We start from the raw sequence: 14835 nt of genomic DNA on the forward strand, positions 1-14835 counted from the left end.
CAGGTAGCGCGGAAGCACGAGGCTAGCAGGTCAAAGGGGGCGGGACGAAGAGGTCTACGGAACTAGGCTCGTTCGGAGATAGCGCTGGTACTGCGAGAAGTCTGGTACTGTACGTGAGTGGAGAGACAGACCTGAGTACTAAAAGCTTATTGGACACTTTCCTCTGGATAAAACCAGCAATCTAGGACATTCCCTCAAGCCTAACCTTCCTCCATCGAGGTCGGGTTAACTTCATAAATGTCACTCCTTAAGCCATCCATCTTGATTTCCCCAAATTTGCCTCTGTATGGGTATGGACAAGAAAAAAAAGCTCAGAATTTCCTGCGATCTAAGCGAGATCGGCGCCAAAAACTACAACTCCCAGGGTTCTGTGTGCGCTCCTGGGGGCGGGGTTTTGACCGCAGTTCCAGAGAAGAGATGGCAGAGCCTGCTGGGTCTCACCGCCGATCGCTGTACAAACAGGTGCGCCCTCCACACTGGAAAGAGGCATTCCGGCAGGTGAGTGTGAAATTTGGAACATTGATCACTCCCCTAATTTGTCCCAAGGACTGTTCTCCGAGCTTGCGCCTCAGCCCTGCACTGTGAAGCAAATGTCGGAAGCGCCTGGTCACTGGAGGGCCATCCGAACATCTTGGCCGCTGGGTGTGGGGTTACCACGGGTGGGCGCAGTCCCAGATGGATTGTTTTTTGGATTCAGGTTTGTTTCAGATTTGAAGTGTGGCCAGAACCTCTATAGTACCACCCCCGCTACTGTTGTTGGGTAAGTGGTCATGGAGAGAGACGTTTTGTGTAGGTATGACATGTGAGATAAAAATTATTTTGATATCCAGAGAGGAGTCAGAATGGCTAAGTGTTAGCAGCGTGCACCTCACCTCAGTTCTGGTCTCTTCTGAAGTCAGCACAGTTCCCAGTAATACTTCCTCTTTCCCCAGAGATCGCTAAAGTGGTGGATACATCCCAGGAAAATAACTTGCTGCTATAAAGATTGTGTATAGTGAGCTTTCTGAAATGTGGGTGTATACATACATTTATTTACTTATTTTCATTTGTAATTTTCTTTTCTTTTTGGGGGAGTGGTGCTGGGGATTGAAGTCTGGCCCTTGTGCTTGCGAGGCAGGTGGCTGAGCCAAATCCCGGCCCCTATTTTATTTTTTTGAGACAGGGTCTTGAACTTACTATGTATCCCAGGCTGGCTTCGAACTCAGAGGTCATCCTTCCTCAGCCTCCGGAGTGCTGGAATTATAAGCATGTGCCAGCACACCTGGCTTGGTGCTGACATTTAGAGAGAAAGGATTCTTTGTCGTGGAGGTTGTTCTGTACATTGTATGATATTTAGGTGCAGAATTACTGGTCTTTACCTAATTAGATGCTGTACTCCTGCAACTAGAGTTGTGACAACAAAAACGGCTCCAAACATTGCTCAGTGCCCACTGGGGGACAAAATCACTCTGAAGTGAGGAATGCTGTTGTACAGGAAGGCTACTACCACAGCCATATGTAGAGTAGCAAGAATTTTGAAATAATCGAAATGTATTCTAATGGCCAGTGGATGCTGAGATAGAATACACCTAACCATTAAGGAAGCTGCTGTAGAATATGAAATGGATGAACAAAGCATGTAATTTTACCTGTCTACCATATGTACGGAGGACTTGAGAGGAATATGCAAAAATAACAGTAGTTAGGATTTTAGTTGAAACTTTGTGTCTAAGTTGCCTTTAATGTTTACCAGCTAATCTTTTTCTTTTTTTCTTTTTTTAATGAACCCCCCCCTCCCCATCCTTCTCGTTTTGCCCAAGGGATGTCTGGCAAGAATGAGAAACAGCCGGGACAGGCTCCTGAACAAGTACCGCCAGGTTGGAGGCAGTGCGCCAGGGACAGCTCCAAGTACCCTTCTAGTGCAAGAGGTGATGGAGGAAGAGTGGAACTCATTCCAGGAGGACTCGGCTCAGGTCAGGCTGAGACAATGTGTTTTCAGAGTGGGGGATTCACGCTGAGAAACTCCTGGAGTTCTCCTTGTGCCTGTCTACCCTTGTCTCTAACCTCACCTACCTCCCAGTGCCTCAGTAGAATTCTAATAGCCTTTGACCCAGGCTCTTCTGTTAGTGTTAAGATAGTTGAATTGATGGTTCCTCAATACTAAACCATAGGCCTGCTGCATCTTTGCATGATAATCAATTATGAAATTTTAAAAATTTTCATTTCTTTCCTTCACTCAAGAAATACTGATTTAATAAACATGGGCTAGGAATCTTTCTTTTAAAAGAAGTCTCCAGGAACATTTTGATTCCAGTTTCAACAAGATTTGGGAGCTGGGTGTGGATAGGAAACCATTTATGGTGTGTCAGAAAGAACACTGGATTGGAGGTCAGGAGTTTTAGAATTCTAATTCTGGTTCTGCTACTGACTCTTCATTGCCTCTGAACTTTAACTTTCACATTTATAAAATGCAGAAGATAATGTTGGTATTTTGAGGACTATGTAATGAAACATGGGAAACTGCTTTGAAACCATCAAGGCATTATGTAAGTGATGTGTTATTCACTGGCATTTGTGTGTCTTACAGTACACTGTTTATCTTACTTCAAGCACAGATAGTGCTCATGATAGTTTTCTCAGGTAGGTATTATTCCCACTGTACAGAGGCCAAAACTTAGGTTTGCAAAGACTAGGAACTTTTTTGTGGTCACATCGCCTTGGAAGAACATATACCTAACTGCTGTCTTCTACCTGTCTCTCCAAATTATTTTGCCACTAGGTGGTTTGATCATTTTTTGATGACTTCTCAGCCTAACCTCGATACCCCATTGTTAGCATATTTTGCAAGGATGGACTGGTTTTATCAGATGGGTATGGATTCTTTGTGCCACCCTCCGTGTATGAGACATTATGGAGCAGGGTGACAGATTAATACCTCAAACTTCAAATGACTCTACTTTCTCTTGCAGTTGGGGTTGTCGATTGACTTGTCTGTGCTGGAGGAAATCCAACAGGAGCTGATTGATGAAGGTAATTCTGGAAGTAGTTCCTCCTATATTCATTTATTATTTTTTTAATTTTTAATTTTTTTGAGACATGGTCTCACTGTGTAGTTCATTGTGCCCTGGAACTCACTTTGTAGCCTAGGCTAGTCTTGAACTTGAAGAGATCCTCCTGCCTCAGCCTCCTCAGTGCTAAGATTACAGGCTTGTGCCATCACGCCTGGCTTCCTACCTATATTTAGCCACTCTAATGCTGACTTTTCCTTGAATCAGAATTAGTTCTTAATTCCCATTCTACTTCCATTTTCAGGCATGTATCTAAAAGTCTTATTTTTACTCTTGAGTTTTTGGTTGTCTTCCTAAAGATAAGTCTCCATGGTGCTAGACTTTGTGCTGAAAACTTATTTCATATTACTGTTTTAGTACTAGACAGAGATCAGAAAGTGATGTTCTCTCACACCACACAGCTATTAAGTGCTGGATCTGAAGAGCCAACTAATTATTTTGTGAATCCAGCTCCCATGTTTATTGTATTAATAGGTAAAGCTGGGCACAGTGGCTTGTGCCTATCGTCCCAGCCAGTCAGGAGGCAAAGGTGGGAGGACTGCTTGGCCCAAGAGTTTGAGGCCAACGTGGGGAACACAGCAAGCAATAGTGAGCTGAGGATGTAGCTCAGTGGTGCTGTGGCCTGCTTGGCAGGCACAAGGTCTTGAGTTTCATCCCTGGTCTCCCCCCAAAATGGAGTAGTAATAATAGCAGTAAAAGTAAATGCTCTGTTAAGTGTCAGCTTTCGCCAGTGTCTTTGAACCATGACATCTCTACATTTCTGTTGCTGTAACCTCAGGGATGTGTGAAAGTTACTTCCTTGTCCCTCTTGCTTATGAGGAAGTAGCAAATACGACGGGGAGGGATCTAATAAGATGAAGCTAGCCCGAGAAAGCAGTAGATACCAGTGACTGGCAGTGCGGTTTTGTCCAAACCTTTTCCTTGTGCCTTTGAATGGCACGTGTGGCACTAAGTACAGGGCACTCTGGGGAAGCATGGTAAGGCACTCCCACTACCTTTTGCCTTGCAGAACAGTCCATAATCAGCGAGTACGAGAAGAGCTTGCAGTTTGATGAACAGTGTCTCAGCATCATGCTGGCTGAGTGGGAAGCAAACTCCCTCATCTGTCCTGTGTGTACAAAGTAAGTTTTCAAAACTTTCCCAGCATAATTGGTTCCTAGCCCCCACTCCAAGGTGAGTGGAACAACCCTGCTCCCCCAAAATTTGTTGCCTGAAAAGGCTTGGGGAGCCAGATCTGGGGAACCGTGATGACCTAGGGTCCCAACTCTGCTTCTAGGTACAACTTGAGAGTAACAGGAGGTGTGGTGGTATGTCAGTGTGGCCTGAACATCCCATCTCACGTAAGTGTTCCACACTGAGGTTTGTGCTATATCTTCCCACACATCTGCTTGTGTGAATAACTCCCAGTGGTGGGCTGGAGCCAGTTATGTACGTGTCTTTCCCAGTTTTGTGTTCAGTGACAGACATTACATTGCTCGCTTCCATCAGCTATGGTGAGAATACTACTCAGCATGGAAATGGGCAAACACAAATTAGGGCTCCCCCACACCCCTCTTGAGAGCCAGCACTGCTTCAGCTCTTTAAAAATCCCAGTTTAGGACCAGAAACACTTGTATCCAGTCTCCCACAAAAAAATTTCTGTTTATGAAGACACACTGATATTCAGAATGTAGGCATCAGTGATCTTAAAATGTCGAAGTCTTTTCTGACGTGAGGATTGCAGGTTTGCCAGTTCATTGAGCAGTTTAACAATTCCTATAATGCATGGGCCAGGGTTATGGTAGATGAGCCATGTGACTTAGTGGATATTTGGATAAAGTTGATCAAAGAGCTGATTGTGCAGCTTTAGAATTTTTCTCACCTTTTACCTAATTCCATAGTTTTTTTTTTTTTAACCAGGGATCGAACTCAGGACCTTGCACTTGCGAGGCACGTACAGTGCCACTGAGCTAAATCCCCAGCCCTCTATAGCATTTTTTTTTTTAAAGCAACTCATCTTTTCAAGTAAAATTTCTGCTTCTCATACAAATGAAACTTTTAATTCCCCTGTACAGTATCTATAGTTTACATAAGAAATAAATGTTACAGACCTAAGTTCAGTTAGTACAAAGAGACCTGAGAGCAGACACTGCTGGTTCTTGGTAAGGATCACTGGGGCAGAAGTTGAGGGAGGTTAGAAGGAAGCCAGCTGGCTTTGAATGTTCTTCCTGCCATGTGCAGCAGGCCAGAGCGCTGAGTAATCTGGAGGTATGGTTAAATGGAGACTGGTAAGAGATGTGCACACCCCAGAGTGCCAGTTATAGTGGTTGGTCATGAGAAATCAGGATTTTCAGCCTGGTAACTATCAAATAATGAAGATTAGTTTGTGGTTAAAATTTTTTTCCCCCTCAGTCTCCAGAGCTGACAGAACAGAAGCTTCGTGCCTGTTTAGAGGCTAGTTTAAATGACCACAGTGCACACTGTCCCCATAATACTGAATTTTCAGTCACGGATGGAAGAGAAGAAAAGCCCAGTCTTCTCATGACCTGTCTGGTAAGCTTCTCGGGGGAACCTGTCATAGGTAGGAGTAGGTTCAGTGGTTGGTTTTACTCCCATCCTAGTGGAAATGGCGGCCTAGAAACAGGTGAATGTTTAATGCAGTGTGTATTTATAGAAGAGTGAAGATCCTAAGTCACTTCAACTAAAAAAGACAGTCATTCCTGCAAAGAGAAAGGGACGAGGCAGCCTAGGATCAAAAGCACTTGTGTGGGAATTGAAGAGTCTGGCTACACTGCCTGACCTTAGATCAGCAGCAGTAGTCTTGGGCTCCAGAGGTCAGGTCATGGTCCTAAGACACAGATGACTGTCCTGCACCACTTCTGTAGATGGATACAGGACAGAAAGTACAGCTTTGTCTCAGCAAGTCTTTACCAAGGCTCAGGGTTACATGACAACTTGGGTGCCACCTGTATTAGCAGCCTTACGCTTGCTACAGGAACCACTGACATTATAACTTCTGTATCTTGGGTAAGGGGAACTTTGGGATTATTGAACACAGCAGCATGCCAGTTATCAGTAAAATTTGACCTCTCACATAGAATCGGCCATTCTTTCATAGGTCAGGGTGTCACAGCAAATGTGAGAAGCTAAGAGGAAAAAAAGACAAAATTATTCGCTAGCTTGTGAGTTCAACATTTTGAGTAGACATTTGGAATGTTCTAGAATCGGTGTGCCAATAGGCCTGTTTTTCATTCGAGGAAGTTAAGAAACTGGGAGAAGACCCAGTTAAGCCAAGCCATAGAACAGTTCATCGCAGATGTGGAGGATGAGTGGAAGACAACAGGTGCGGCTAGAGTGTGGTAGTGTGAACAGGAGATAGGAGTACGTGAGATCGGAGGACAGTAGTGTGAAGCTGGGCTCCAGGGTAGAACGCGCTACCCGTGAGCAGGGTCCTGTGGTCCTCCAAAGAAAACCGCGTATCTTACCTATGGAAGCAGAGACAAGGTTGGGACAGACAGGATTCCCAAGCATACTGCTAGCTGAGCAAAGAAGCAGGTGCATATATGCTCAGACGCTACTAATCCTGTAGCTCAAGAAAGGTCTGGTGCAATTGATGGGCCTCCAGGTTTAGCTGTAGAGAACATACATGGGTTCTTTTGCCTCCATGCGTTTCAGCCTTATGTTAACCGGTTTTGGGGCTGTAAAAGATCCAAGCTGTCAAGTTTTAATTCTGGTCACTGGTTCCCAAGGCTGAGGCTTTTGATTGTTATCTCTAGGACTTGATTTTAGCGTAAAGATGAGACATTGCCTTAAAGGCAGCTTTTTCTCTTCTGAGGTATGCCCCCAACTCTTTGACACCTGAGTCTCAGTTGCCCATGCAGCGTTGGATTTGCGGTGCTTCTGCCTCAGAGTGCTCGGATCACTGGTGTGCACCACACCTGGCACTCACAGGCAGCTGTGTGATGATGTAGGACAGAAGATTGCAAGGTCAAGGGTGGGGCTTTTCAGTGGCCTCTCTGACAAACAGTTCTACTGAATTCCAAACTGTAACCTAACTTGTGTGGCACCATGCAAGGTGTAGGAATTGCACTTGTAGTATAAATGTCATTACTGAGACTAAAGTTTCATGATTACATTTGAATGTATACCAACTTTACTTTGTTTCAATCCAGGCTTGTGACACTTGGGCTGTGATCCTGTAGCTTGAGCCTGAACTCACATCGTTTCCCTCTGAGAAGAGGCCTTGTACATAGACCTTTTATTAAAAAAGTATTTTGTATTATAACTTTTTCAAACACCTCTACTCTGAGTTTTGATCCAAACTGAAGAAATAGAAAAGAAACTACTCTGGAGGAGATAAAACAATTTTAATGTCCATAATTATGTTACAAAAAAACCAAAACCCTAGAAATAAAATCTTTGAGCGCAACAGCAATAATTTAAATTTGCTATTTTTCCCTCCATGATGTTAGGATGATAACCACCGGAAAGTACGGGCAACTGGTGCCAGGGTAGGTTACTCCCTGACCAAAGTCTGCCATAAAATCAAGGCCTTCAGTGTCTCTGACTACTCTATTGGCTCTTGATAAAGCTTTTGAGGTCTTCAAGAAAAGTAATGTACTCCTGATGCTCCAGGGCTGTGCTGAGCTCCACCAGCTCATCTGCAAACCTGTTGTCCACTCCCCGGTCAGCCAGGAAATCCATTAGGTGATCATACAAGGCCTACGGAGAAGAATGCTTAGTTGCTACTTAAAGACAATCTGTAACACATACTCATCAAAATGTTTCTTCCTCTGCTTAGACTAAGACCCTTCCCTGCCAGGCCTGAGCAGCCCCATCTTCTCCAACACTCACCCAGTCCAGGGAATCTGTGTTAAGTGTGTAGTTAGTGTCCTTCCATTCAGACTCTCCTGTGGCCTGAAAGCTAACTTCCTTGATGGAAAAAATGTCACTCTCAGCCTCCGCCTCCTCTTCTCCAACCTAAGAAACAATATTTAGGGAAACTAAAGGGATTTCCAGGACAGGCCAGACTCCAGCAAAGACAGGCTTTGTAACCTGACACCAGGCTGTAACCTGGTTTCTGCCACACCTGTCTGTCTCCTGCTTTGCCAGGCTGGAGGGTCTGTAAGGATCTGCTACAAGGGACCAGGGAGGTCCTAGGAAACACTCTGTCATGGGGGTGCCAAGGGGCTGGCATCGCCTACGTACCTCATCCTCTGAATAGTGACAGTCCAGTACAAGGGCCTTCTTGCCATCACTCTTTGTAACTTCTACCACAAAATTGGGAGTTGATGTCAGTTCAGGCTGGGGAAACAAGAACAAGTCATTACATGACACTGTTGGAAAGGGCCTGGGCCTGTGCCTGAACCAAAGGTCACACTCGTTTCAGAGTGTGTGATGGCCACTATTTGGATATTACAGTATTTAGTCATTTTAGAGTCTTATGCTAGAGTGTTCCCAAATAAAAATCTTCAAACAAACTGCTCAACAGTGTCTCTCTTCTGTTTGCGTCGTATTTTATTTTTTAAAGAATATTTTTAAAAAAGAACCAAGACCTGTCATGTAAAGGTATAAGATTCCAGTAATGAATGTAACTGTACTGTCTACCTAAAATGTACCAATAAACTCAATAAAAAGGAAAAAAAAAAAGTTATAAAAAAAAAACAACAACAACCCTAGAAATAAAATCTTTGAGTGCAACAGCAATAATTTAAATTTGCTTTAGGGCTGGGGATTTAGCTCAGTGGTTCCTCTGTCTGCCTCACAAGCACAAGATCCCAAGTTCAATACCTGGTACAAACAAACAAACAAAACAAAACAAAAAACAAACAGAAAAAACCTGAGTTTAAAATTAAGCCTGAATTCCAGCCCCAGCTTTACCAGTTAATGGAGATCTAGATCAGTCCTCTCTTTCTGGGCCTGCTTCTCCATCAGTACAATGCAGAAGTGGCCTACACTTCTAAGACCTCTTTCCAGTTTGGCTGATTAAGTCCATCCTTCATCATGGTATTTTTTTTTTGAGACAGGGTCTCACTACGTAGTTGAGACTGAACTAGAACTCACTATGTAGCCCAGGCTGGTCTCGAACTCACAGCAATCCTCCTGCCTCAGCCTCCCCAGTGCTGGGATTACAGGCATGCGCCACCACACCCAGCCCATCCTTCATGGACTAGGCATACCTGGCTCTGGCTAAGTGGCCATCCTAATGGTAGCAGCTCTCCCTGGGAGCAGGCTGAGTCTAAAGTCAGGGAAATGCCAGTAGGGGTGGCCAAGACAAGCACACCAGAAAGTTCTGTTCTTCATGCTAATTAATGAGAAAAACATGGCTGCTCAGCTGGTGTGAGGACCCTGTGGTCCTCATACTGATTGCTTTCCAGGACAGGCCCTCTACTTCCTAAAACATTTGAAGATGGCACCCTAAAGATACCACCAAAACAGCAATCAACCTAAGATCTCACCTGCCCAAATATTAGTCTTTGACACCCACAATAATCTTAAATGGCCGGCATTTATTGCTAGCTTTTGATATGAAAGAACATTTTTTTTTTTTTTACCCTGAAAACACTCTATCAAACATCTCCCTGTCATAGAAAAGAGTTTCAGGAGTTCAATCCCCGGTACCAAAACAAAAATAACCACAAAAGAGTTTCAGTTCTTTTTCTTTTTTTTTGGTACTGGGGATTGAATTCAGGACATTGTGCTTGGAAGGCAGGCGCCGAAACCACTGAGCTAAATCGCCCAGCCCTCAGCTGTTTTCTATTAAGAGTCTACAGGCCCAACTGTAAAGCTACAGCCTGCTGGTGGCAAAGTATTCGGTCCCCAGGGAAGAAGGAGCCTTAACCCACCAGAAATCATACATTGCGCTACATAAGTCCCAAGGATGAGTGTCCTTCACCATCTTTCTTCCACAGTACTAGCATTAGAGGAATTAAAGAAAAAAGAAATGGGCCCCGATCCACCGCAGGAAGGAGAACCACGCCAGCTTCCGACCCAGCTGCCATCGCTCAAGCACCGGGAAGTAGCCTGGGCCCCGATCCACCACGGGAAGGAGAACCACGCCTGTTCCTGACCCAGCCGCCATCATTCAAGCGCCAGGAGGTAGCCTGGGCCCTGATCCACCGCGGGAAGGAGAGCCACGCCTTCTCCTGGCCCAGCCGCTATCGCTCAAGCGCCAGGAAGGTAGCCGCTCGGGTGCCCCTAAACCCCCATAAGCCCCCCCCACTCAGACCTCCTGACTGTGCCAGTCTTGGGACCCACTCTGCAGAGGCAGAGGTGGTCAGCAAGGGTATTTTTCTGAGTTCCCAACTTTGAACATCTTTAAAGAAAGGGCATGGGAAACCTGTAATAGAACGTTGTAGAGTTCAACCACATTCAGAAGGTTGGGGAACTCAATCTGGGCCTTGTGGCCCGAGGTCAGTCAGCATCATGAGGTTCAGCCATCAGCTAACTGAGATCAGGGGTCTTGCATCCTCGTTCTGTCTGAGCCATTAAATGGTAAATACACTATATTGAAATTTTGTTCACTGCAGACATGTTCTGGACTGCTTCTTGATTTCAATTTAATTCAAATGATTTAAGGGTGATAGACTAGTGACTACCACCGGTGGTCAGTGTCCAAGTTGTGCTTGATCTTAATGTGTTGCTGATTGTATCAGTTGGGATAAAGCATTGCGGATGATCTGATGAGCTGTTTTCTCTGATGTTATGAAGACGAGAATGTCTGTGGGTCATTAGAGACACAGAAGCTAGGGTGCAACTATATCAGGAAGATTTGGGTGATAATCCAGAGATTAAACCAAGGAAAGTCCGACAACAAAAATAAAGATGAGAAAACACTTAAGCAAGACACAAGGACAGACTTCCAGTTTACCAATGGCAAACAGTAGGGCAAATGAGGATGAAAACGCCAATAGTAAACCACCAGGACACGCTGAACTTACAGCACAGGAAGTAACAAAACAGATCAATCGGGCTCTAGAAAAATTCAAAACAGAAATAATTTCCCAGATAACCATAGAGATAGTGAGCAAAATGGAAGTCGTGATTCGAGACTCTAGAGCAGAAACTGACAAAAAAATAGATGAGCTCAGGACCATGATAGAAGCCATGAAGGCCCAGCATAAGAAAGAAATGGAAAAAATAAACGCCCAACATAGGAAAGAAATGGAATCCATAAAACAGATTCAAACAGATATCCAGGAGATTAAACACTCCATTGAAAGTGTCCACAACAGAATAAAAGAATGCGAAGATAGACTCTCAGATATAGAAGATAAGATTGCAGTGACCATGAAAAGAGAGGTCTCTTAAAAACAGTAAGGGATCATGAGAAATCGATCCAACAACTCCTACTAGATGATGCAAAGACTGATAGGAATACATGAAGTAGCAGGAGAAAATACAAATGACTTTAAAAAGTTGTTCGCAGAATTAATGACAGAAAACTTCCCAAACAGAGGGGAAGAATTTGACATTCAGATAACTGAGGCATATAGGACCCCAACTAGCTACAATAAAAAAAAATCTACACCTAGACATATAATAATCAAGATCCCAGAAACCCAACAGAAGAACAAAATACTACAAGCAGTAAGAGAAAAGAAACAAATCACATACAAAGGAAAGCCCATCAGAATCACAGCAGACTTTTCAACACAAACCCTTGGGGCAAGGAGAGCCTGGAATGAGATATTTCAAGTACTAAAAGAGAACAACCTCCAACCTAGACTGATGTATCCTGCAAAACTCTCTTTCAAAATGGATGGGGAAATAAGACACTTCCACGACAAAGAACACCTGAGAAACTACATGAATACCAAACCAGCACTACAAGCAATTCTAAACAAGATCCTAGAAAAAGACAATGAAGGCAACAACACCACGAGGCCCAACAGAGCAAATCAAATAGGCAAGGCAAGAAATTAAAAGGAGAAGGTGAAAAAGTAAAAAGAGTCAACAAAAGGCCAATAACATGTCAATAATAAGTCAGTGCATATCAGTTATAACCAGCAATGTCAATGGCCTCAACTCACCAATCAAGAGAAATAGACTGGCAAAATGGAATAAGCAAAATCCAATAATATGTTGTATACAAGAAACACACCTAGTGCAAAAAGAAGCCCATAGACTGAAAGTGAAAAGATAGAAAACAATTCTCCATGTGACAGGAGCCCAGAAAAAAACAGGGGTAGCAATCTTATTTTCAGACAAAGTAAATTTCAAACCAAAACTGATTCTAGTATTATTGATGTAGGAAGGTACTGTATCATACCTCTATGAATGTAAAATATCTTGTACCTGCTTTATGATTCATAGTAGGGATCGTGCTTTATCAGAGCTACATTTAATGATATTACTCTAGAATGTTCTTTTTCCAGATGATGATTAAGATGCTAATAAAAAAAAATGGTCCCAGGTACCACAACAGCAACAGAACTTTGCTGTTTTCTGGATATTATTCTTTTCTTTGTTTGTTTTGTTTTGTTTTTAATGGAATGTGCTGAATGTCTATAATTTTGTTCAGATGACTGCAGAACCTGGAAAAGCTGTTGCTGCTATTGATGTATAACATACTACTATTAGTCTTTATATATATATATACATATATATACATATATGTATATATATGTATACACACACACACACATACATAAATTGAATTTTGGGAAACTTTAACAATGCTGCCAATTTTGGAAAAAGTCATCCCAATTTACTGTGTTGAGTTGGCATTGTATAGAAATGGACAGCCATATTGGTCTAGAAATGTTAATTAATTAATTAATTTATTTTTCATATGTACAGGGGTAACACATCGTACTAAATATGGAAGGTCATATCTACGTGGGTTTGATTACAGAAACTAATAAAGTATTCTCTAAATAATGAAAAAAAGACTATAATCGCAAGAAGCAATTCAAATATGTTCGGGGACCATTTTCATCTCCAGAATTAAGGATTATTTTGATGTTACATCATTGCCTTTTCTCTTTTACTTTCCTTTTTAGTTTTATTTTAGGATTACCTATTTTTAATGTTCATACAGAGATTTCTTTAACTGAAATACCGAATAGTTTCTTTGGTGCGAAAAACTGTAATAGTACACAGGATCCTAATGAGATAATTAATAATGTGAAATAGGAAGTAAAGGGCTAAAGGTGTAGGGAAAGTGGGAAGGGTGGGGGAAAGGTAATAAGGGAGAGGAAAAAATATGAGAAACAAAAAATGGAAATAAAGTGTTTGTAAATGGGGAGGGGAGGAGGGGGTGAAGGGAGGGCAGGGACAAGGGGAAAAAATGAGAATCAAGACCTATTATGTAAAGGTACAGAATCCCAATGATGAATGTAACTGTATCGTATAACTACATTGTACCAATAAACTCAATTAAAAAAAAAAAAAAGAAAAGAAAAGAAAAAAGAAATGGTCTTTTGCACCTGCTAGAACTGACCTGAAGGCAGTCTAGATAGAAGCTTACCTCCTGTTCTTCACTCTTCTGCCCCTGTGAGGTCTCCTCCTCAATATCTAACGTTGGTGGGATGCTGTTGTTAATGTTGAAAGTGACAGTGATTCTAGAAAGAGAAACAAAAAAATAGGCAAGGCATAGCTTTAACTAATTAATATAACAAAAGTATAGAGGCTTGTTGAAACAGTGCCTCTGTCCCGGCTGGCTATTATGTACCTGGAATTATCTGTAGGATTTCAAAACAGGCTGAGTGCCAGGCATGGCGGCACACGCTATAATCCCAGCACTTCGGAGGCTGTGGCCAAAGGATTATCATGAGTTTGAGGCCAGCCTGGGCTATACAGCGAGTTCAAGGTCAGTCTGAATTACAGAGGGGGAACCCGTCTCAAAAAAAAAACAAAACCACCAGGCTGAGTACCTACATCAATCTGAGAACTCAGTCTGTATGCTACCGTGAGCCCATTATGTGCCTGTTAATGGAAGTTAAATTAACAGGCCCTGCCCACAGGTACAGCCCAGTGGTAAATCACTTTTCCTAGCATGTACAAGGCCCTAGGTTCCATCTCCAGCATAACATTACAGGCCCTGGTTTATCTCAGTCATGCATAGGCTACTTCTACCAGGTCAGTGTCCCAGAGCTCACTGCCACACGTTCACTGGTTATCCAGGCCACAGTCAGCTGACTCTGCTGCTCTGATCTTTGCAGGGAACCCTTCACAGGTGTAGGTAAGTAGCTTTGAGGCTGGAGCCCCCTTTAAGAATTTTTCTCCAGCCAGGTGTGGTGGCACAGCGCCTACAATCCCAGCACTCAGGAGGCAGAGGCAGGAAGATTGCTGTGGGCCTGAACTACATAGTGAGACCCCGATGGATGCCTAACTTTATGAATACTTAGAACCACTGAACTTAATAAAAAGGCGAATTTTAAGGCACATAAATCTCACCGAAGCTATTATTAAAAGATTCTAAATGTTTACCTGTGATGTGATTATGGGTAACTACACAACACAGAACAGTATAAACAGTTCAACAGTTTAGGGGAAAGAGGAAGAGCAAAACTAGTTCTTGAACTGTCTACCTTTTTCTGATAGCCTTGCTATACTGTAACCTCACAGGGGCTACAAGTCTTGCATTTTCATTTACTATAAACAGTAGCACTAAAACAAAACAATAAAAAAAGCACTGCAGGGGCCTGTTTTATTTATTAGAACTGTAAACCAGAGATCAAACTGATTCTCTCTGTACTTCAAAAATTCCTGGGTCAGGCATTTGGCTCAGTGGTGCTGCGCCTGCCTCACAGGTGCAAGGTCCTGAGTTTAATTCCCCATACAAAAAAAAAAAAAAAAAAAAACA

The 14835-nt window shown here is 42.9% G+C and overlaps 2 protein-coding genes across 3 annotated transcripts in view; one reads left to right on the plus strand and one right to left on the minus strand.

The window, feature by feature from the left end:
- Positions 1-25: 25 nt before the first annotated feature.
- Rpain (RPA interacting protein) lies at positions 26-7418 on the plus strand. 2 transcript variants are annotated; one of them, XM_010605827.3, is made up of 7 exons: positions 29-498; positions 1800-1952; positions 2949-3009; positions 4057-4168; positions 4324-4387; positions 5439-5579; positions 7199-7418. In XM_010605827.3, the coding sequence occupies exons 1-7, from the start codon at positions 238-240 to the stop codon at positions 7226-7228; spliced, it is 822 nt and encodes a 273-aa protein (XP_010604129.2). In that variant the 5' UTR covers positions 29-237; the 3' UTR covers positions 7229-7418. The 2 variants fall into 2 exon arrangements, with proteins under 2 accessions (XP_010604128.2, XP_010604129.2); XM_010605826.3 differs by having other exon boundaries at positions 26-498; positions 5439-7418.
- Positions 7414-14835, minus strand: part of C1qbp (complement C1q binding protein) — a 9140-nt gene continuing 1718 nt past the window's right edge. The window contains exons 4-7 of the mRNA XM_033762733.1: positions 13498-13591; positions 8235-8330; positions 7881-8006; positions 7414-7748 (exon numbers count right to left, since the gene is read on the minus strand). Coding sequence (XP_033618624.1) covers positions 7599-7748; positions 7881-8006; positions 8235-8330; positions 13498-13591 — 466 coding nt within the window. The 3' untranslated portion in view covers positions 7414-7598. The remainder of the gene's footprint in view (positions 7749-7880; positions 8007-8234; positions 8331-13497; positions 13592-14835) is intronic.

This window comes from Fukomys damarensis, unplaced genomic scaffold, assembly GCF_012274545.1.
Source record: "Fukomys damarensis isolate Sample0158 unplaced genomic scaffold, DMR_v1.0_HiC HiC_scaffold_13, whole genome shotgun sequence".
Lineage (NCBI taxonomy): Eukaryota > Metazoa > Chordata > Mammalia > Rodentia > Bathyergidae > Fukomys > Fukomys damarensis.

Excerpts from the sequence above, each read along its gene's own strand:
- Rpain (XM_010605826.3), top strand. The coding sequence starts at position 238 with ATGTCACTCCTTAAGCCATCCATCTTGATTTCCCCAAATTTGCCTCTG. Across the intron at positions 1,953-2,948 it reads TCCAGGAGGACTCGGCTCAG|TTGGGGTTGTCGATTGACTT; the intron begins GTCAGGCTGAGA and ends TTTCTCTTGCAG. Across the intron at positions 4,169-4,323 it reads ATCTGTCCTGTGTGTACAAA|GTACAACTTGAGAGTAACAG; the intron begins GTAAGTTTTCAA and ends CTCTGCTTCTAG.